The sequence below is a fragment of the Desmodus rotundus genome, chromosome 4 (assembly GCF_022682495.2).
Source record: "Desmodus rotundus isolate HL8 chromosome 4, HLdesRot8A.1, whole genome shotgun sequence".
Lineage (NCBI taxonomy): Eukaryota > Metazoa > Chordata > Mammalia > Chiroptera > Phyllostomidae > Desmodus > Desmodus rotundus.
This window is the reverse complement of record NC_071390.1, coordinates 159,067,250-159,090,467: the sequence shown is the minus strand read 5'-3', so window position 1 is coordinate 159,090,467 and position 23,218 is coordinate 159,067,250. Positions and strand designations below refer to the sequence as shown.

At 45.4% G+C, this 23,218-nt stretch overlaps 1 protein-coding gene across 11 annotated transcripts in view; it reads left to right on the top strand.

The window, feature by feature from the left end:
* PGCKA1 (PDCD10 and GCKIII kinases associated 1) overlaps positions 1 to 22,682 on the top strand; it is a 73,439-nt gene extending 50,757 nt beyond the window's left edge. For 4 of the 11 annotated variants that reach the window (XM_045182647.3, XM_053922302.2, XM_045182646.2 and 1 more), the window contains 4 exons: positions 5,478 to 5,527; positions 10,466 to 10,571; positions 19,928 to 19,981; positions 20,998 to 22,682. In XM_045182647.3, the coding sequence (XP_045038582.2) occupies positions 19,950 to 19,981; positions 20,998 to 21,889 (924 nt within the window). In that variant the 5' untranslated portion in view covers positions 5,478 to 5,527; positions 10,466 to 10,571; positions 19,928 to 19,949 and the 3' untranslated portion in view covers positions 21,890 to 22,682. Of the gene's footprint in view, positions 1 to 5,477; positions 5,528 to 10,465; positions 10,572 to 16,555; positions 16,726 to 17,188; positions 17,266 to 19,927; positions 19,982 to 20,997 lie in introns of those variants that run through there. The other 7 variants (XM_045182640.3, XM_053922301.2, XM_045182642.3 and 4 more) reach the window with 4 other exon arrangements.
* The last annotated feature ends 536 nt before the right edge of the window (positions 22,683 to 23,218 follow it).

Genomic DNA, 23,218 nt, shown 5'->3' with positions numbered 1-23,218 from the left:
GGCTTCTACTCTGGCCCACCAGTGAGCCCGACACATTGCCACCAGTTATTATTGTGAACTAGGAATCTCAATGAGTGGGGCCCTTGGCTTGGCATCCACGGCCCCTTCCCACCTAACCCGGCCCATCCCTGTGGGTTTCTGTCGCACCCTGCTTTCTTTTTTACCACCCACAAACCTTCCCCTCTAGCCACTTTCCCTGCATCCTTCGACTCCCCTTAGACATTGGGAGGATTTCTAGAACCTCATTCTGTCCCTGCTAGTGGGTCTGTCCTGTCCCAGACACTTCAGTAAATGACAGTGCCCTTCCCCCTTCTTTCCTTTCCCTTCTTTGGACAGAAATTCCCTTTCCTGTGATAAGTCCTTACTTTGCTGGTTAATGATAGTTCCTTTAAGAAAACAGACGTGATGAGAAGAAATGAGAAATGAGGAGAGCCAGCTCTTACCATTGGGGTCAGGGAGGGAGGCGCTCTTCACCAGCCATTTCTTGAATGTTGGAGATTAAGAACAATGAGAAGAATGACAGCTGCCATTTGGTGCCTCCACCACCTGTGAATCCTGATTCATGCATTATCAATACACTTCACATCTCAAAAAACAAAGGCTCGGAGAGGTTGAGAGGTTTGCTCGAGACCACACAGCCAATAAGTAGTGGAGCTAACATTTCAAACTCAGGCATTTCTGAGTTCTCCAGGACTCTCCCCTCTTTCCACTGCGCAAACTGGCTTTCCCAAAGACTTGCAGACTTCTGGTCACCACCAGAAGCATGTGCCCCCAACATCTCTGTTTGGGGGCCAAACAGTATCAGGAGGTGTAAGAAATCCCCTTCCCAGCTCCAGGGGTGGCTCCCCTTGAAAACTAAATTTCCAGCAGAGTAGAAAATGTCATTCCTTGTACAGATAACTTAGCTGGTTAAATATCAAGCTCTGTAAGGCTCTATTTACTAATAGACCCAAGGAATGTGATCCCCTCAGGGCTTTAATGTACTTGAATATGCTGTAAAAAAAAAAATCACCATTTAAGAACCTCTATGGGGAGCTGGGTGGAAAAGGCGAAGGGATTGAGAAGTACAGATCAGTAGCTACAAAATAGTTATGGGGATGGGAAGTGCAGCGTAGGGAATAGAGTCAGTAATACTGTAATGACTGTGTATGGTGCCAGGAGGGTACCGAAAATATCGGGGGGACATTTTGTAAAGTATATGATTGCTGTACACCCGAAACTAATATAAAATAATATTGAATGTAAACTGTAATTGAAAAATGAAATTTAAAAAAAATTTTAAAGAAACTGTAAGCCAGCACCATCCAATAGAACTTTCTGCAGTCCAGAAAACGCCCTAGGTCTACACCGTCCAATATGGTGGCCACTAGCCACATGTGGCCTTGGGGCATTCCAAATGGAGCTGGCTAGTGTAACAAAGGAACTGAACTTCTAATGTAGTTAATTTTAAGTAATTTAAATTTAAACAGCCACATGTGGCTAGTTGGCTAGTAGCTAGCATATCGCCCGTGCAGCTCTAGAGCACTCTGAAACATCACTGGTACCCACATTTTCATTATGCTTTGCCTACCAACTCAGTTACATCACTGGGTCATAACGATTTGTTTGTGTTTTGCCTTCCTCGCTCAATCGTAAACTTTATATGTCCTGCCCATCCCGTCATAGTCATTTATGAGCACGTGGCCTGGCCCACAATCCCAGAAGGTGAGTAGTTAACATAGATTGAATACACGTATGGGAGTTGACGATTTCAAAAGCGTTGTTGCTTTGGCTTTCTGTCATCAAGTGCACCTTTTCTCAGGTCCCTGCTGTCAGGATGAGAGTGACTCCCAAATCTTCAGGCGGTGCTCAGACTGATCACCTGTGAGCATGTTTTTCTTTCCTCAGAGGAAATCACTTTGTACTGATTGGTTTGGTTATTAGCCTCTAAATATTACTTCTCTAAATGGATGCTTCATACTGCTTGATTTTTTCCAGTTTTAGACATCATCTTCTACGACAGACAATGATTCAGCTTCTCTCTCCCCTGCCCCACCACAAGTAAGGAGCGTTCCCGCTCCCAAGGGAACACCCCGCCTGCAGTTTTAGGTAGATGAATGCCTGTATTTATGATAACTATGTAAATGCTCTTCACAGGTAAGACAGGTAGAGAATTACGTTTCATTTCTTGCACAGCTTTTGCTTTTTCTCTGAAGATAATAATGGTTCTTTTTTACATTTGTTCAGTGTTCTGCATGCTGACCACTGATTCAACCCCAAATTCTTATTGTATACATCTTTCTCTTTAGGACATTTCAGTTATTCTACCAATTTCATGTCTTACAAGAAAACTGCCCAGAGCCTTCTTACCTTCTCCAGTCTGAACAAGCTGTCCTTTTCCGGTGCACACTGCTAGCATTCTGAGACCTCTGGTCACCATCATTCCTTTTCAGAGAAACAAAGATAATGAGATGTGATCACTGGAATCAAGGAGCTTCCAGGGCAGTGGCAGGGAAAAAAGATAGAGATCTGACTAAGAGATGATGATGATGATCTAAGAGATGATGATGATGATGATGATGATGATGATGATAATGATGACAACAACGGCAATGATAATGAATGAAAAACTCATAGCCAACCCTGCTGAGGCTGTCGTTTGCACCAACCACTGTGCCCGATACTCTGCTGTGTTCTTTCACTTAACCCCGACGACACTCTGAAAAAGGTACTGTTATAATGATCATTTCACACACATGGAAACGGGTAGTGAGGCAACAGAAATTTTCCAGGACACAACGTATAAGAAATATCTAAACCACCATGCTAAGAGAAACCAGGGATGGTAGAAAGTAATGTTTAACTTGAAAATCAATGAAAACTTGACAAACTAGATTTCCAAATTTGCTTTTTCCTCTGGATTCCCTTTGATACCACCACACACCAGGCTCCTTTCATCTTGTCACTGAATTCAAAGAACTACCCTTGGCGAGTCTCTGTGTACCTAACCCTTTTAATTTTCCCTGCATACTACTAGCAGGTGAGGCTTTCAAATACATGCCGCCACACTGTCACTCACCACTCAAGAACCTGCTCTCTTTGCCAGGCATGTCATGTTTGGTCTTCTGGGCCTGTTTTCAGGAGCCTCGGTAACCTGGTCACATGTGCCATGTCCATCCCCAGAATCTACAGCATGGGTCTCTCCACATCTTTTTGTACGAGTCATATTCTTTACTACCCTTTTGCTTTTACTGAAACTGTCCCCTTTGCCTCACTAATGTCTACCCATCTCTCATAATCCCATTTTTTCTGTAAACGTTTTCCTGGCACCTGGACCCCACTGGGATGGCTCTTTTTCCCCAACTCCTGTGATGCTCAGCATGGATTAGCTGTGCCAGTTGTTGGGTCCTCAATATGTGCAAGCCAATGGAATGTTAGTGCTTGCTCGCCCAACAAATTGGTCATGTGCCTAAGGCACCAGCAAAGCAAGTGTGCCAAAAATATTTTCTTTTGAAAGAATTTATTATTTCAAAAAGTCACCCTAGGAAAAAAATAGAATTTCTATGAAGTGTCTTTTTATGGTTATTGTCTTTATTTTGATACCTGATCTTTATAGGGCTTAGAGCTTGTAAAATTCTTACTCCATCTCTGGATATTGTTAGTTTTCACCTTAGAAGGTTCTTGGGTAAACAGATCATGTCTTATACTTCTTTTGTAGAGTTGAACCCAAGGTAGACACTCATTTAACATATGATAGTTTTAATAAAACTTATGCATAATGTGTTTCTGAAATAAAACTATAGAATTAAAATACCACATTTCATTGAATAGTATGTGTCATCAATGATAACATGTACCCTTTATCTTATGCACCAAAAAAAAAAAAAGAAAGAAAAAGAAAACAGTGCTGCCAGTTTAACCATGATGTGCTAGTGATTGCAAGATATACTCCAGTTTCAGAGATGTTAAAAGGTAAATGAATACAAGTGCATCTTGGATTTGGTAAAATATGTACATTGTTGTTTTATATTATACATTGGTATTAGGCATCTTACAGTTGTCAGTGATATTCTTAAGTCAAAATTTTAAAAGATATGCAATGTACCACCCAAATGCAGGTCACCGTGTGAAGAACTACCACAGGTAGATAAACAATGATGAAGCCACGACCCTTCCCTTCTAAGAAATCACAGTCTAGTGTAGGGAATGTTATGTGAATGAATTACTGTCATCCAAGGCATAAAGTGAGCAGAGCCATCCAAGAGGTTGAAGATCCTATAGAAAGTAAAAGAATGGAGTCATTACCTTTAGTTGGGATTATTTAAAAATCTTCATGGAGGAAGTGGTGTGTGAAATAAGTTTTGAAGAATCAGTAGAATTTTGCAGAATATCAATGAGCATGGACACAAGCCAACTGGAGGAAATAATATGTGCAAATATGTACTGAGACAGAAAAATACAGACGTGTTTAGAAAATAGTGAAAACTCCAGATCGGGTAGAAATAGGAGTGTCTCAAGGAGTTTCAGAGAGAATCTTGGAAGGCTATTGGCGCCATAATGTGAAAGATCTTGAATGCTTAGCTGAGTTCACGAAAGCTTGGTAGGCAAGCGTAATTACGTGAGGCTTCTTAACAGAGGAGTGGCTTGTGGAATAAGAACATTGTTCAAGAGTTTTGTGTTGATAGGTAGTGAGCTACTTTTCTGAAACAGAGAAATATTGATATTTCTCAATGTTGGTCAGTTGCCTCCCGTATGTGCCCCTGACCAGGGATTGAACTCACAACTTGGATGTGCTCCCTGACGAGGAATCGAGCCTGCAGACTTTTGGTATATGGGCAATGCTTCAACCAACTTAGCCACCTGACTAGGGTGATAGTAAATTTTTCTAATAATTACAAGGAAGTTGATAAAAATCTAAACATTGGCTTTACTTTCAAATTCTATATATCATTTTCATTTTAATGCAAGGTTATTTTCTAAATTGTGTATTTTGTTGACATATTATACGTGTGTTCATTGAAACTTTATCTGATATGTCTCCAAGAAGCAAATAAATTCCTTGAATTTCTTTCTGCTTAATTGAAACATTACCCATCACAGAAGAGACATATTTTCAAAGTACTGTTTGTCAACAGTAATAAAGAGCAATATCTTTTGCTCATTGAACAATTCCGCCATGCCCAGCATGTGATAACAGCTCACATGTTGTGCCATTTAAGTCTTACTGCATCTTATTTTATAGAAGAAACACTGAAATGCGGGTAAATTGCTAACACAATGCTGAGTGTCAGGAGCTGGGCTGCAAACCAAGGCCTGGTGAACTTCAAAGAGCTTGTCTGCCGGGGCTGACTGGTCCAGCCCAGGGCCTCCTCCATCCCCCCATTCTACTGCCTAGTGCCTCCACAGAAAGGCTCTCCCCTGTCACTCTGTTGATGCAGCTTGGCTGTGACATGGAGACAATTCGCAGACCTCAATTTTCCACTTTTTTTTTGTTACAGGAGGAGAAGTTAAACTTCTAGAGAGACCCAATGGACGATCTCCACAACAGGTAAGCTATTTCCTTTTTTTAATGCAGTGGGGAAAAGTCGATTCTTTCTACTTTCTATTAAATTTTCTGTTACTCGGTCTTTCACTACAATTGTTATTACCTAAAACATTAAAGCCAATAGCCAGAGCCATCCACAGTCTATTTCTTCCTGGTGCATTCAGGTTTGAGTAGAACTCTGTTTCTTTTTACTTTCGTCATTTGGGGATACAGTTCTCCAACACATGAGGTGAGGCCTGGCCCAAGTAAATCTTCACACTGAAAGATTTCCAATTCATCTATCTCCCGAGGCAATTAGGGGTTTCTCCAATACAGACCGTCTCTCCCAAACGGTGATTCTTGAACTGTGGTCCTAGGACCAATAGCCTCAGCCTCACCTGAGAACTTGTTAGAAGTGCGGATTTTTGGGCCCCACCCCAGCCTGCTCAGTCAGAAATGTGGGGGCAGCCACCAGCCCTCCAGGATATGCTGGTACACTGTCAAGGTTAGGAGCCAGGCCCTAGGGTTCCTTCCTTTTATTTCTCTCTGGGTCTTCTCCCAGCTCTCTTACCATTTCCTTCTTCAGCCAGACATAGGATGTGACCTGCTGTGTATCTTATTCCAGTGGAACCAGCCTATTCTCCCTGCTCTGATTCTGAAAGTAGTGTGTACATTGTTCTTGTTCCCCTTTGCAAATTCTGGATGGTCAAGCTGCCTCCTTGGTGCAAAAAAGACTTAACCTACATTTGAAGCTCAAATTTCTATATATTCTGTCATTTCCCCTATTCGTTGCTGTCATCTGGGAGCTTTCCAGCTCTTCTAGATCATTCAACACCACAGGCTCAAAACCGCCTTGACTCGCCGCACTTTAGTTATCCTCACTTACACTACATTTTAATTTCCTTCCCCAGTCACATCCCGGGCCATGTCATTAACCATGAACTTTCATATACCGATGTCGGAACACCATCTTTTAGCTCTCACATTTCTCATACTCGAGAATGCAGGTCACTGGCTTTTTATAAACCTAATTAGGACCTCTAGTCCCAGGACTCTCCCTCCTCCCTTAGCCAAACTCTCGGCAGACTGCTCTACCTACTTACTGCACACCCCGTGGCCCATTGCTTGAGTCACTCTTGCAGCACCCTCAAGATCCAAGCCCTGTGGTCCTTTAACTCAACTGGGACAGTGTGAGAACCCGCCCTTACGGACCTTTACCCAGGTCGCTGGGCATCGCCGGGAGAGGAAGACATTGTAAGAGCTGCACTTACTGCCTTCACTCAAATTTTCGGTTGCTGACTGCAGTCAGCCGTCTTTCCGTGGTTGCTCTTCTTCTCCACCACACGTCACTCCAAACCTCTGACACTTCAGGCTTTGACTCATCGCTCCTATGACAGAAAACCTTGCCGAGCCTATCAATAAGAAACTCAAGTCTTACCGACCCAGCGTCGAGAACTGTATCTCCACTTGCCCTTGGCCCCCTTCCTTCTAGGCTCCAAGGAAGAAGTGAGTATCCTCACTTCTTTCTAAAGGTTATACTTTCATGAGTGATCTTTGCCTTTCTAGTAGCAAGTTGTATTACATGCATCATAAGCAGGCTGATGTGTCTCAGTGGATATGCGTCATAAGCAAAATAGGCCATCTGAAGCTCTCATCCTAGATCAAAAAGTTTTCACAAATCTGTCGACATGGTTGAAAAATAAGAACCAGGGCAGGGAATTAACTCTTACAGATGGTCTTGACTTGATTTCCTATATTTTCCCTCACTCTCTCTGCTATCTTCAGTTTCCTTCAATTGTCTGTTTTCTCCTCAGCATGTAAAACATATGTACTCTCTCTCCATACAAAACCATCCTACAGGCCTGTGTCCTCCTACAGTATAACCACTCCCTTCTTCGTCTCCACCCCAAAGAAGCTCAGTAAGAGCCCACACACTCCCTTTCATATGTCCCAGTCATTCCCCAACCCATTACACCTCAACACCCATGTCTGTCATTCTATAACTTTCCCTCCCTTTTTACCATCAACCCCCTTGTTACCAAAGTCCACATGCGCTTTCTTTCCCTTCCTTTCCTCTGAGGCATTTGGCACTTGTAGTGGCAGACTTCCTCATTTCTAACTGCCCCCTCTCTTCTCGATACAATGCGTGACATCCCTCCTCCTTCCCTGAACACACTTCCCAGTCTCCACCTAGTCAGAGCAGACATTTGGGGAAGGGCAGGAACCGGGAGACTCACAGGCTCCGCGTGGTTGAAAAGGCAAGAAAGAAAAATACAGCAACAGTTAATGAAATAAAAGTATTCAAGTTGTGCTGGGAAGGCAAGGTGAAAGGTGAGATGGGTGTGGGCTGGTGAAGATCTAAACGGGCCGCAGGTGGAGTGAGACAGCAAAGGCAATAGCCTATGATGAGGCCTTTGGACCAAGAAAGAAACATCAGTTGAAAAGACTTTAAAAGAAACCTAAGTTTAGAGATGTGAAAGAAGGTTAGCATGGCCAGGGAAGGAAAAGAGAGATGATGCACTAGAGGGATGTGCATGTTACAGGAAAGACTCTGTCCCTTATTTTATAAGGTTCTTTTAGTTTTAAGTGAGTTCTTTGTGTTGATTCCCATTAGTCACTATAATGTAATCTATCCAGTCACTTCCTGCAGTGAGTTAGTGAATAAAGAACCATCGCTTCTGGGGGACGGCCTGGTTAGGGGCCTGCATGCCTTTGGTCGCCCCATTTTCATCAATCAATCAATACGTAACCTTGTTTTATGTGTGTTTCTGCTTAAAGGCACCCTACTTAATATGTGTGTGTGTGTGTGTATTTAATCCATCAACACAGAACTCACTCCTGAGTGAGTTTTCTCTGTAAAGCACCTAATAGCCCTTTAGAACACCAGACAGCACTTGAGCACTATGCTTGGGGGTCATTTTAAACAGCAAAGTTACAAACAAAAAGCCTAAACATGTACGAAAGTTTGACACTATATAAATCCCAGAAAAGCCACTTGCTTACAGTATGAGAGCTGAAACGAGAAGGCAGAGCATCGCCTTCTTTGAGCTCAGCCAGAGAAGCACAGGCATTAGAGGACTCAATTTTTTTGCCACTTTTCACAAGTCCGCTAATGATCTCCAAAGCACCCCAGGTATCAATTTGGGTTACAAATAAATTTCAGCAAGTAGGTGAATTCACAAATACAGAATCCACAAAGAATGAGGATCAATTAGTTGTACACATGAAGTGTGTGGATTAGCACTTGATAATATATGAAGCTCTATGTAAGTTTCATATTTTTATCATCTTTTTCATTATCATATGTTATTAAATATCCTGAGGGCATTCGACACCTCTGAAAAGTTTTAGGCAAGGGAAGTGATATGATTCAGATTTCTGTCCTGAAAAGACCATGTGACTTCTGTGTGGAAAACGTAGTAGGAGACAGGAGCGGATGCAGGGACAGGAGCCTATTGCAGTTACCCAGGTAAGAAAGGGGTTTCAGGGCGATGGCAGTGCACGCAGAAAGGGTGAGTTTAAGGGAGACGGTGAGGAGGCAGTAGCATTCCTGCATTCCCGAGTTGGCCTCGCATTCCCCTGGAACGTGCTCTGGAACTCCACCAGCACCACTGGCTGCTCACCTTCGCGCACAAGCCTTTCTGACCTTCCCAAGGTTACTCAGGCACTCCTCACCTTATGTAACATTTTATATAACGTTTCCATGTAACACCATATGTATCTGTCTCCCTTGCTGGACCGTAAACTCCTTCCAGATCCCTGGAATCAAGTTCAGTACCTGGCACATAACAGATGCTCAAGAAATATTTGTTTGTGTGAATGGGTGATGATGATTCTTTCAACAGACAGGAGAGATCTTCTGCCTCATCGTGTCCCAGTACCTAGCAGACTGTTTTGCCTCCAATAGGTACTCAGAGACCCTTACTCAGTCTTTTCAAGTAAGAAACTACTTTTTACTATAATTCAAGGAAACTTTGGGATCCTAATTCCACACACAGAGGGTCGTCTACAAATACGGGACAATCTGTTTTTTCTCGTCCTCTATTTTATGCTTCCAGCCTTGAGACCCCTTTTAGAAAGTGAGGTGAGTGGGTGTGATGTTCTCTAAGATTCTTTGTTGCTTGGGCACTCTGGGATTCTGGGAATTACCCAGAACTTGTTCATTCCGAGCATCTAACTATGAGCTGTGCTTGACTGTAAAGCTGCCATTATCTGGAGCCTTATAAACTGTATCGGATAAACTTTTCTCCGCATCATCTCCTCCAGAACTTCCTTATCGTTTCCAGGACTTACGTTTTTCTAAGTGCTTCAGGTTTCTTCCAAATGTTTCCAACTTCCTAGATAGGAGCACTTGCCCAAATTGGACACAGGCCACAGATGGAAGGCATGCCCTGATTCCCATGGGGCTGCAGGGAGGGCTTGATCAGAACATCGCCCATTTTTATTGAGCGCCTAAGAATGACTAGCGCCCAGTGGTTCTGTTCTTGTGGATGATGACCATGCACATGGGAGCAGCCAACGTTTATTAAGAACTTGCTACGTACCAGGCACACATTGCCAGGCCTGTCACATTTAAATCGTGTGATCCTCGTAGGAACCCTGCAGATTCAGTGCCACTGTCTTCTCCACTTAGGAGGGGTTTAGAAGCTTGGGAAGGAATCTAGGCTTGTCCAGAAAAGTTACGCCACACAGCAAACAGGCTCATTTTGGGTGGGAAAGGGAAGAGAACTGGATCGAGGTGATGGAGGGGCTAAAGTCCCTTCCCCAACCACCGTTGACACCCCCCGTGACCTGCCCTGTGGCAGGCACATAGCAAGCAGCAACACGCATGTTAGACAATACCAGTTTTTGCAGAGTTCAAACTGTTGTGTGTTATTTGGTAACTTAGCCAGAAAGTCTAGCCAGGAAGAGGAGCGCCTCCTTTCATACAGAGGGGAGTTATGTAGTCACTGGTTTATGCAGGTATTGGAAGAGCCGTTAATCAACACAAAGACGGTCAAGCCAAACAGACATTACCGCCCCGGGGCGAGACGCAGAACCAGATGCTGGGGCAGTAGCTGGAACCGAGGTGAGGCGCTGTGGTTCTCACTGTGTCTGTGGGGGCGGGGCTGTTGGACGTCCAGGCTGTGGCAAAGATGCCGAGTTGCTGTGATGAACAGGCTACTTCCCACAGCAAAGACAACAATGCGGGAAGGAACCGTGATATCGCCCATCTTCCCCTTCTAGTCTCCCACCAGCACCCACCCTTAGTGGGGCCTACACAGATCCAGGGGGCAGCAGTTCCTTGGCATCACGGTGCCTGGAGACCCTGGGCGAGTGCAGGGAGGCAGGGACAGGGCTCAGCACAGGCAGGCAGGGGACCAGCAGTATCTGCTTTGTTCCAGCTCTTCCCCGGCTGTGAAACAGTTCAGGTTGTTCTAATTAATTCCGGATTATTCGACACTTGTTTATTTTAACTTTTCCCCAAACAGAAGAATAAAAGACTGAACACAAATCACAAAGGTTTGAAAGCAAATTCTGTAAAACAGACACAATTTTAAGCAATGGAAGAGGATTGCAAAACCATGCCAGTTGGGGATGGGATCGGCAACAGCGACTACACGTGTTAGCTTCTGACCAGAATAATGTTCTAACCAAGCGGTCATGTTCCCAGTTTGGTTTGGGCCATATCTTTTGTCACTGAAAGGAGCCAGTGTGATGGTAGCTTCCTCACTGTTTGCCCCCAACTCCCTAAGCCAACCATGGTTCTTGGTATATGAGCCCTGCCTGCACCACCTTTCAGTAAAGCTCCCCCAGACCAGCCAGCTACACAGCAAAGCAGAGCGGCCGGACTGCCCTGCCTTCTTTCCAGCAGTGGCAGTGTGGTCCCCAGACTGCAGCATCTGCACCGCCCAGAGCTGGTTAGAAACGCATCCGCCCGCTCAGACCCAGGTGGATTCTGCACCGGCCCTGTGCCCTCTCCTCCTCTGTGTGTCCAGCAGGACCCCCACCCTGCCACACACACACCCCAGTCTTTATTCACTAATGGGTCACCTCTCGTCTGCTCCAGACGGGACCTCACTCCCAGGAACTCCAGTGCAGAGAAGAGGGGCCAAGCTGCTCCATCTCTCCCCCTGAAACACCTCCCGCCCAGGGCACGGGAGGGCCTGAGGGGGCCAGCGAGGCATCTCGGGGGCCGACCACCAGCTACTAGCAGAGCAGGATGAGTTCTGCATGCCTTCTGTTTAATTCTAATAACATGCAAACTCAACCTGTTTAAACACAATACTGTAAAGTCATTTTAAATAAAAATAATGGGCTTCTTCCCCAGAACCTTCAAATTGGGCCATATTTATTTTGTGGCTTTTCTTTACCTCCTAGTTCATGGCCACACACCTCATCTAGAAGATGGAGCCCCGAGACCAGCTCACACCATGGGTAGCCCATGGGTGGGATCCAGGGGGAGGAATTAGACCCTTGCACTCCCCCTAGGCTCCTTCCTCCCCTATCCTCTTCCACAGAATTATTGTCCAGACACACAGGTGGGAGAGGGACACCCAGACTCTCCCATTTGGGGGTTTGATGACAGTCACTGGGTCAGAAGTGGCCTCTATAGAATTCAGCAGTCTGGCCAGACTATTGAATAAGCCTCCTGTCGGCTGGAGCTGGAGAAGGCCCTGCTTATGGTGGTGCTGTGGCCACCAGGACATAAAGTTGACACTAAGTGTCTGAAATTTTTACCACATCCCTCACTCCCTACCTTTGCTACATGGCAAAACACCTACACTATTTGTGCCTTAATTCTCCTGTTTCTGAGACCTTTCCCATAGCAAGTCCCTCTTTTAAAATTAGCTTGAATAACTGCTCTGTACTGCCATCTGGTGATGGAACAATAAAACCACACCTATGAAATTCTGTCAGCATTTCAAAGGAGAATCCAGTTCCCTTTTGCAAAAACTACTGGATTACAAGCTGCTGCTTATTGTGCAACCCAATGGACTCTGAAAACAACAGAACCTATAAAGATATATTATATTAATACAATATGAAATATTATGTAATGTCCGTAACTGTATAAATATTGTATAATTACATATTATATAGTCAGGAAAACAATAGCAACAGTACTAATAATAACCAAACTGTGCCACTTTGTAACATTTATGTCCACTTATCTATGAAATACTGGTTTCCACCTAAAAGGGTTATTGTAAAGTTGAACGAATACCTGAAAGTCCTCAAAACAGTACTTGATAAACACTAAACACTCCAATGTTAACTACTTACAACAATTATTAATAAGTACTGAGAGTGTGCCATACGTCATGGTAAATGCCAAACGTACTTTTATCTCATTTAATTTTCCAAGTGATCCTGACGAACAGGAGCTGGCGCCGGCCCCATTTTGCAGATGAGACAATGATGCTCTCAGAGGCTAGGGAATGTGCCCACAGGTCACAAAGCTAACACATGGCGAAGGTGGAACTAGAACCCCCAACTCTAAGTTGTTGTTTAACTGCTCTGTGGAACTGCTGAGGTAGCATGATGAATCTCTCCGAATATTTATATAAATTCCATCCCACCCCACACACTTACCCCCACGTGCGCACACACACACACACACACTCACAAGCCTGCTATAACTCTCTCGGGAAGCTGCCCGGATGCCATTCATTGTACCTCCAGAAACTAGCCCCGTGCCTGGCGCATGCCAAGGGCGTTCACTGGAGACTTTTGGAGTCAGTGAAAATGCTGCGTAACAACTGTGACTGTTTGTGAAACATCTCTCTTAAGAACCATAGACTACGTACTACATCAGAAAAGGGAAAAAATGGTCCCAGGCCCAGAAAGGGCCATATGGAATGTTTTTAAGATGCATCGGCAGGACTGTGATATCCTAGTACAAGGGCCCCAGGAAGAAAAGAGGAGTGATGTCTTCACTGTTGTACAAAAGGTCCTGCTTCCCCGTTCAGCACAGACCTCCAGGACCCTGTGAGCGTAGCAGCGATAAAGTCCCGGGGCCAGGACGCGGCTTGCTCCCCAGAGTTGATGCCGTGGAAGGCCGCAGGTGCCCTGCAAACTGTACAGCCTCCCGGTGAGCAGCATCAGCCCCCGGAAGGGCCATCGAGGCAGCACTTCAAATGGTACCATCTGTGTGGGCCCCAGGCCACCTTTTACTGAGAAACACCAATCTCTACCCTGACGTGTTGTCCTTGGAGACTGATTCTTTTTGCTCCTAAAAACAGTTCTGACATGGTTTCCTATTAAAACATACCAGGAGGCCAAGGGTCGCCAGCCCCTGCTCTGGGACCCACTGGGAGCCCTCCTGCCCGGGAGCCGGCACCTCCCCCAGCCCATTCCAGAGGAGAAGGGGTCCTGCAGACACTCCACCCTCACGGGGTGCCCTGATCTGAGTCCTCACCCCTCCCAGGACAGCACTGTGATGCTCATTGTCACCCCATCTCAAAGCTCCTGAGTGCTAGGCACCGTTCTTCCTGGCAAAGGGACGAGCACACCTCTACCAGAGACCTGCAGGCCGCAGGGAATGAGACGGAGACCTTAGGGCCTGAAGGCTGGAAACAGGAACGCAGTTGGCATGAATGTGGACTTGGCCCCAAACACACCCTAACGGCAGGGCAATGGGGTGGTTGACACACCGTTGAGTGGGGTCACCTGCCTATGAAAGGGCCATACTGGCGCCCACCTGGCAGCAGAGATCTCAGGACTCTGTGAGGGAACTGTGCTCCAATGTCGTGGCCTCACTTTGCAGAAACGGAGGAAAGAAGAGATGCAGCAGCTTTCCCACATGTCGGGCCGGCGACGGAGTCATTGCCGGCACACATCTTACACTGGGCACAGACCTGGCCCCGAGTGTTCGCCAAACACCACATAATGTTATTAGTTCAGGGCACAAAACTCCCGCAGGTGATCAGGACCCTCATTTCGGCAGTTGTTTTCCCAACATGTTACACAAAATACAAGTTTGGCTGGTTGTTAATAGTCTTTTATGAAAAAAGAAAAAAGTTCGGTGGTCAACTAATTTTGGAGATTACCAGGTTCGACAAAGTGAAACAGCTCCTTTCCATAGCTGTGATGTGCGCATCTTCACTCTCTGCTGTTTCCGAAGCTGTTTGAGCAGGGAGCCCCTTTTTAGGGGGTGCTTGCAAACATGCCTCTCTGCACACAAAGATTCCATGAAACCCAGTTCGAAGGGATGCTAACACCCACCTCACAGCACCTCGACCACTGAGAAAGCACAAAATGGGCTGTTAGATGGTGCCGATAAGAAAGGTCTTCTCAGAGTCTTCAGGTTTTCCTCAATCAGTGAAGCTCAGCCTCTTCAGGAGAAAAGGAAACACACTAGAAAAAATGTGTCCCAGAGAGTTTCCAAAGCCTGCCCAGAAAGGAAGAATTGGTTTGAGGAAATAGATTGGGAAGTCAAGAGTTTATCTCCTTGTCCTCTTTCAGCTGCAGACTCTGCTGTCTGTGAAGTCGGGCAGGCAGTCTTTAGCCTCCTTTATAAGCACCTGCTAGCCATTTCCATTCATTCCTCTGCAGTCCAGGAGCTCAGTTCCCCGAGGCAACTCAACTACATATTTGTCCGCTTCACCTGCCCACCAGGTTGCATAAGTTCCCTGCTGTTTTCTATAAACATCGGCAAGTTGGTTTTTCAAAACGGAGCTGTAATTTTAAAAGTTTAATTTTATTGTGTCTCTCTTCCAAGGACTTCCATCTCTGATAAACTCAAACCACTTCCCGGCAGCTGCTTTAAAAGTTCGTTGACTAGAACCCCTGAAACAGAACATCCTTTACTTTGGCACTGCACACGGGAGGTTTTGCTGTTTCCCAAATGGGGATAGAGGAGCCCAGGTCCCTCCCCTCTTTCTCAGCTCTTGCACTTGGCTTTTCCTTTTGGACCACAGGGTAGTGAGAGCTTTGATCATGGAAAAGGGTAGACCCTCTATGGGAATAGTAACCTCTAAAATCTCACATGCATCCCTCACTTCTTTGGCACCTGTCACTTAGCACCGGTCATTCCTTCCTTTGAATAACAGCGTGAGGTGTTCTGAGTGAGCTGGCCCTGGGGCTGGCTTAGGCCTTGCCAGTGAGGAGCTTGTGTTCATGGGGCCGGCTGACAGCAGGACCACCACAGCACCCGACTGACTGTAAGGCCCCCTTTAAGACAGGGCACAGGGCAGGCGGGAACTGTGCCTGCGTGGGGCTGCCTGTTGAGCAGAAGCCTTCAGTAAATACTTGGGGTGACAGCTAAATGCACAAAGCCCATTGGGATTTTGACCAGTTCCTGCACACTTCTTTTTTCTTTCAATTTTTAATTTTGACATTATTTCACGCTTACAGAAAAGTTGTAAGAAAAACACAAAGAATCCTCATATACCTTGATTTTGAGAATCTTTTAAAAATAATGTTTAATAGTTCATAGCCTAATTAAGTATAATGGAAATAACTATTATAAATCTAAGAAAGCATTTATCTAGAATATGAATAATTTCAAGCAAGCTGATAGGTTTTTGTTACTACTTTTTCATTTGAAATGTTTTCTCTACTGTCTTAGTTCTGTTTAAGTTTTATTTTTAACTGTCGTGTTTATGGTTTATTTTATGTAAATTTTATAATAAAATGACTAAATTAAAAAAAAAGAATCCCATTTACCCTCTGCCCAGAGTCCCCAGATGTTCATGTTTACCACTGTGGGTTTATTCTCTTTCTCTAACTGTACACACACACACTCACACACAATTTTTTCCTAAATCATTTTAATAAGTTACAGATTTTATGCTCTTTACTCCTGAATACTCCACTGTGTATTTCCTAACAACAAGGGCATTTTTTATGTAGCCCCCAGAACAATGATTAAAATTGGAAAATGAACATTGATTTAATACTATTACCTAATCTGCAAAGGCATTCTTTTCCTGCTGGGTGAAGTCTTTTCCTACTCCCCTCACTTCCTGATGAATATTCAGTCCCTTTCTTCACCTGATTAGCAAACTCCTGCCTCTCCCCAGTCTTGCCCCTTCTTCCCACCTCACCCTTCTCCCCCTTATGAAACAGGATTTTTCCAGCAAGGAGACTTGACTAGTAACTGGTGGGACACTGCCATGTCCGTCTTCAAACACACAACTGTTTAACTTCAACACCAAACCCAGGGCAAAGCCAACCCCCAACACGAAACCCCAGGCAGCGGGCAGGCCGCCAGCGGTGATGGACACCCCACCCTAATGGTATTTGCTTTTCCCCTGTGTAAACGAGATGACAGTTGTGAAGGATGTTTGCCCTTTGCTTTGTGGTTGCTTTTTTATACTCCTAAGAGAAAGCAAATTTTGACTGTGCTCAGTAATAAAGGGCACCCGACAACTGATTTCTCACCTTTAAGCTAGCTGTCGTCAAAGTGAACAGGACACAGAAAGCAGATAGATAGGTGGCCCATCTTAAACTCAGTCTTACTCCAAAAGAACGTATATTCTTCCCAAGTCCATGTCTCATGCTGGACAAGGGGTGTTTCCTTTCTGCACCCGCCAATGGGAGAATGCCTCCCTAAAAGCAGGATGTAGGTGTGGGAGTGACATATGGAAAAGGGAAAAAAAATGAATTGGATATTTGGAATCATCAAATAAGGAAGAATAATTGTACATATGGGCAGGAAGGGGTTGGCTGAAATACATTAGCCTGCACCCTTTCCATCAGCAGTCACACCACCTTGGACACAGCGCTGGTCTCATGGAGAGAAGGAATGTTGCTGGGGAAGGAAAACACCGGGTGAGGTGAGAGAGGGCAGAACCTCTACCCAGGCAGAGGCAGTGGCCACGAGCCTGGGAGAGACGCAGAGGGTGGCGCTCAGGTGTGGGCCCAGCTCTGTGGGAAACCCACGTGGTGTGCCCTGAAGGGAGGCAGTGGGCTGGGGGTGGGGAAGACTGGAAACTTGATCCTGCAAGGGGACAACCGTGAAAACATCCTTCACAATTACATGGCTTTGAAGAAAAATATAGATCCTGTGGTTTTCCTGGGGCAGAGGGAGGGAACCCTGAAAGCCACAGGTGACGTGTAAATTCTGTAAGAAACAGGAAGTGGTGGCTGATAAATCTCAGCAGTCACTGCATCTTGGGTGCATGTTGCTTATGTGGCCACAGCAGCAGAGGGTGGGGACACATCTAGCCTGGCCAGGCTTCCCCAAGGTCGACTTAGCCTCTGCCTCGCAGGCAGCACAAAGTGTCACTCCAAACATGCCTGTCTTCCTCCCTTCCTTTCAGAAGGAAACCTTCCCTGTGTACAACTCTTCAACTCACCATTCTGAAGTCGGCCCACCTGGTATCTTTCAATGGTTAATATTTTACATTTGTTCCAATTACGTTATTATCACCCACATTCCACCCTCTCTCAAACACCTAAAAAAGCCTTTTCTTTCCTTCTTTTTTTTTTTTTTTGGCCTCCTATCCTCCCAGCTAATCAGCTGTTCTGTTTTGTTTTTTGACAGAGTCCTAGGTAAATAGAGGTGCTGCCAGCATGGTGGGGGGGGCAGGGTTTGAGAGCAGGGTGTGGAGGGAAAGTGGGCAAGAGGGGAGGACGGGGTTCATGCAGGGAAGGAGGTGCACGTGGTGCGTTTTGTCCTGTTTATCCAGCTGATTCATGGATTATTAGCAGAAAATGGACATAAATGGGGAAAAGAGGCTGGAAACACAGTCCTAGGTTTTGGAAATGGGTAATTTAGTTGAGAGTGCTTTAAAGAAAGGGAAAAGTTGTACGCACATGTTGTGGGCTAAGCCCCCAATGACTTCTGTCTGCTGCTCTTCTGCCGCACTGGGGGCTTGTGTCTTTCGATTGGTGCCACGTTTGGTAGAAACATGCCGTTTGGCCCACATGCCAGAACAAGTATCACTTGGTACTGCATTACTAATGCTCTTGTTTGGATGCGTTTGTCATGCAAGTAGACTACATCTTTTCCAAGTGCAAGGCCACAATCTTTTTCTAAGCATGCTGTATCCCAACAAAGCTGAGTAATAAGTATATGCTTAGTATGAATATTAACTTGTATAACCCCCAACAACATCATGTGTAGGTGTATCATTATCCCCATCTAAAGATGAAATAGCTGAGGCCCAAAGTCATACAACCAGGAAGAGACCGAGCTGGGCTCTGAACTAGAGAATCCAGGCAAATCTTCCCCATCTCAAATCTGTAATCACACCTGCAAAGAATTTTTTCTTTTGTTTGTTTTTGGTCACATGAGGAAGCATTCACAAGTTGCAGCGATTAGCATGTGGATATATTTTGGGGGTGGGCTTTTCTTCAGCCCTGCAGAGGAGGTTATTTGTGGATTTGATTTATCTATGTCAACCTAGTCTCCTGTAACCAACCAACCGGTCCATACTTCTTGGAAAACACCAGGCATTCTCTCCGTGGGTAAAGTCTTGTGAAGCAGCATCCTGGGAAATTCATCCATGACTAAGAGAAGGAAGGAGAGAGAGCAGGGCAGGCGGTGACCCTGCCAATGATCTCTCTCTCTTCCGAGTGCCCACGTCTTGTGGAGACAGAGGGACCAGGGCTTTCTGTTCTTTTTTTGGCTTGTCTTTTTGAAGGTCATAGATATTAGAAATGGAGAGTGACTTAAAGGTTTTTCTGCACTCATTTGTAGGACTTTCAAAGGAAAGACCAGAACAATATGGTCAATTTTACATGAAGAGAAGGTTTTATTCAGAGGCCAATTATCAAGGCGGGGGGCGGGGGGGAATGAGACCTTGGGAAAGGGCGGGAGACAGTAGGGTGTTGAGAAATGAAAGAGGCACAGACGTGAGTCCATCTGCACCTGGAAGCTCAAGAGGCCACATCCTTGAACTGCAAGAGAGTGGAGTCCATGAATTACAGCCAGAATCATCCCTGGGACGGGAAAGGGAAAGCAGGAGCAGTTTAGTCCAGGCGAAGGTTGTGCCCATGGCTCTGGCTGTCACCTCCTCCGGTCTCTAACATGGAACACACAGATCAGCTGCCACATATCCTGGTGTCCTTAAATACTCGAGGAGCTAATCCCCTGACAAGGACACCTCTCCTCTCTCCTCTACTTCTGCTCCCAGGTCCCCCAAAGAAGGCAGTGGAATCGAAAACACAGGTCTTTTTCAGCCCCACCTTTCTCTCCCTAGCATTCTTCAACCCGTATTTGCTCATTTGCCAAATGAAGAAGACAAAAGAAACTCCCAGCGCTGGGGGCAGGTCTGGCACAGCTACAAGGGTCAGTGAGTGTGTGAGATCTCTGAATCAGCGATTTTCGCTACAGAAAGGCATTCCGGGGCCTCCCTGACCCACATGTTATCTTTCCACCAAAAACCCGGGACTCCACTGACTTGTGAGTATCCAGGAAAGAAAAAGCAAACTTAATTTGTATTGGAGTATCATTCACTGTGTTTTCTCCTTTTCTATGTTTTCTTTTTCCAGATGGTAACAGAAAATAATCCAGATGGGGTGCAGGTGCTGTAAAATGATACACAGGTAAAGTTGAGAAAAAACACAGCTCACTCGAATGAAGGAACTCATGATTCCCACAGAGGCATTTTCCTAGCTCGGGTCAGGACTGGCATGGCCAAGAAAATAAGGATTTGGAACTGCATTGATATCATTTAAGAGGACATGTGGCCTAGATTTTTAAACTGTTTGGGTTTTGGGGGGGGGTTTGCTTCCTTCTCAGAGATTTTGGGAACCCCATCATTCTCTGAGACTGAATTTGGTTGGGGCTGAATTTACATTTCTCCAGAGAGTTTCAGAGCAGAGAACAGCTTGGGTATTCCAGGATGCCTGACCCGGCATCGCTGGAAATAAATTGCCCCATCACACATGTGTTCCCAATGTCTTCCAGATTCTGTTCCAGAATGAGGGTAGTAGAACAGAATTCTCTGTAAAATAAAGGGAAAATGAACTAATGATTTTACTTCCTTAACAAATATGTCTGTATTATTATAGTTCTATCCATACCTTTATACTTACATGCATGTATTTTTATCCATATATATGCACACACATACACACATATGTAAGTTTTACTCCACTGTAATCATAATGTGATGTTAGACTTTACAAAAAAACATTTATTTTATAAGTGCCTTTCATGCCAGTCCAGACTTTATCATTTTGATGACTGTATAATATTCCATCGGGGGTATGGCATCAGTACTTACCCAGTTATTTCCCTGTGTTTGGACATTTACATTCTTTTCTTTCTTTCTTCTTTTTTTCTTTTGGTTTGTTTTCAAATTGCATGAATCACTTTATTCAGTGTCATCTTCCCTCCCTCTTTTGGATCCCCTCCTAAGACCTAGTTCCAGTGGTAGGACATTTTCACACCCACTGGATCTATTTGATTTAGACACACACACAGATTTAAATGGGTAACTAGTCATAGAAATTAACAGGAAGAGAAGAAATTGTTAATAGTAGAAATTAGCGATTAATAGTTATAAATAAATAAAGCTAATAACGAGCCTGACTGATCCTCATTATTCTCACCCCAGCTATCTCTTTGACCCAGTCCAAGTGCCCTCGCCTGGCTACGTCAATGAAGTGAACAGCTGCAAGTTTGATGAAGAGGACACAGTTAAATTAAAAGGCAAACAGAGCAGCGAAGTCCAGGTGCATAAAAATGACCTTCAGGGTGAGGGCTTGAGGAGGACTGTGAGCAGAAGCAGAACAGCTGGTCCGCACCCTCAAGGGGACAGAGGAGAGGGACACTGTGCAGAGAAGACTGGAGGTACCATCAATGGCATTGCTCTGCAGCTCCCTGGGGATCCTGGGGATCCTGGGCCCCAGCAGGGTGACACAGGTTCCTGGGCCGGTACGGTGAACCGTGTGCACCCAACTCCACCCTTTCTCGAAGGAGGGGACACCAGGGAAACAGACTGGGTGCTGCAGTCCTCAGAAGAGACCCAAGTCATCGGACGTGGAGACTCCAGGGTCCCTTCCAACGCAGAATGTCCTGCTGTAGGAATACAAGACCACGTCCTCCAGATACCAGCCCCAGACTATCCCCAATGTTGGGGCTCAGCTGGAGGCAACGTGGATCATGAGGAAAAAGATTACCTTTTCAAGAGCCATCCTGAGGAGGAGCCCCTGGAGGAAATGCGCCCTGACGTAGCAGGGCAGGGTTTGAACATGCCCTTGTCCATGAAGAGAAGCTGGGATTCATTAAATGAGGCTGTGGCGACAGAAGTCCTGAGCGTCTACTTTAAAGAAGAGGATCCCATCCAGGCCCTGCCTGTGGCCCATCCGACAAATGGGTGGGAAGATGCCCCTGGCTGTGCTGGAGATGGGATTGGGGGGACAGAGGACGAGGACGCTGCGGTGGCGGAAGCCCTGGCAGCTTTAGAAGCGGCTACTGCAGGAGAAGACTTGGACGAGGTGGATTAGGGTAGGGGCTTTGCACGTGCAGACGAGCTAGGGTCCTGAGGGGCGTCTCGGGATGGCACTGTTCCCTAGACACCGAGCTGTATCCCTGCAGCCCGTGGTGCAGCCTCGCCCGTTGTTTACAGCCAGCATCTGTTCTGAGGATTTGAGTTCCTGTGCCACCTTCAGCCCGAGAGCATCCCTGTGCAGATGGCCCATCACTCAGGACACTAGAACAAAAATCAGAGTGGGCCAGGGTGCCAGGGTCTAGAAACAGCCTGCTCGCCACTCCCCAAAGCTCCCCACAACATCTGGTACAGATGTTCTTGAGAATGCTCTGAAATCCCAGCACTTCATCCCAAGAGCACAGACTCTCAGACCATTCTCTTTGTCAATTCTTTACCTTGCTTTTAAGAGCCAAACATTGGACCCAACCTGGAGGAGGTAACTACCCCACTATAAGTGCCTGTTGCGTCCCCACGCCAGAGCATGGCCCACATTCAGGGACAATCACCCAGGGAAGTAATAACTAACCAGTTGTTTGACAGCGAATGAAGCTCAGCAGCATTCAGGGTGGAGCAGAAGCCACGAGTAAACAAATGGTTAGTCATTAGCTGTGCTATTAAGACACCTTGACCTTAACTTTTTTACATTATTACTTTTTAATCTCCTTTGGGATTGGGGAGGCCAGTCAAAATAATTCTTGAAACTGTGTCATGTTTGTGTTTGAAGTTCATGAAATTTGGAACAGTGAAGGGGTATATAGAGTGTTTTATGCCATTTAATACTCGATTCTGATTAAAATATAACAACATAATGTGACTGCCTGTATTAACTCAATGGTGCTTCTAATATTCCCAGACTGAGTGTCAGTGACCTTTGGTGTTTTGTTTTGTTTAATGTAAAGAGCCAGATTTCTACATCACACTTGAGGAGGAGATTTGCGGAGAATGGCTTTGGCTTTCTGTCCTTGGGGTCCAAACCCTTGACAACATGACCACCTGGGCCTTAAGGATAAACAAGGCATCTCTGGGGTTCAGCCTTCTAGTTTATAAAAACAAGGACAGCCATTCTGTCATGAATCAATGGAGAATTTATGGGACTGTCAAGACTACCTAGAGAAATATAAACGTGGAAGATGCATTAGTGTGGTGTTTCGTAACCGGTTCTGAAACCTGGTTGACCTTGGTTTGATTTCCAGGTTTGCCATGTGACCTTGGGCAAGTAATGGATCCCTTCTATCTGCCCACCTGTTAATTAAGAATAATAACAGCGTGTACTTGTAAAGATTAAATGAGAATGTGCAAGTGTAGAGCACAATGCCTGTCACATAGTAGGCACTCAGTAAAATAA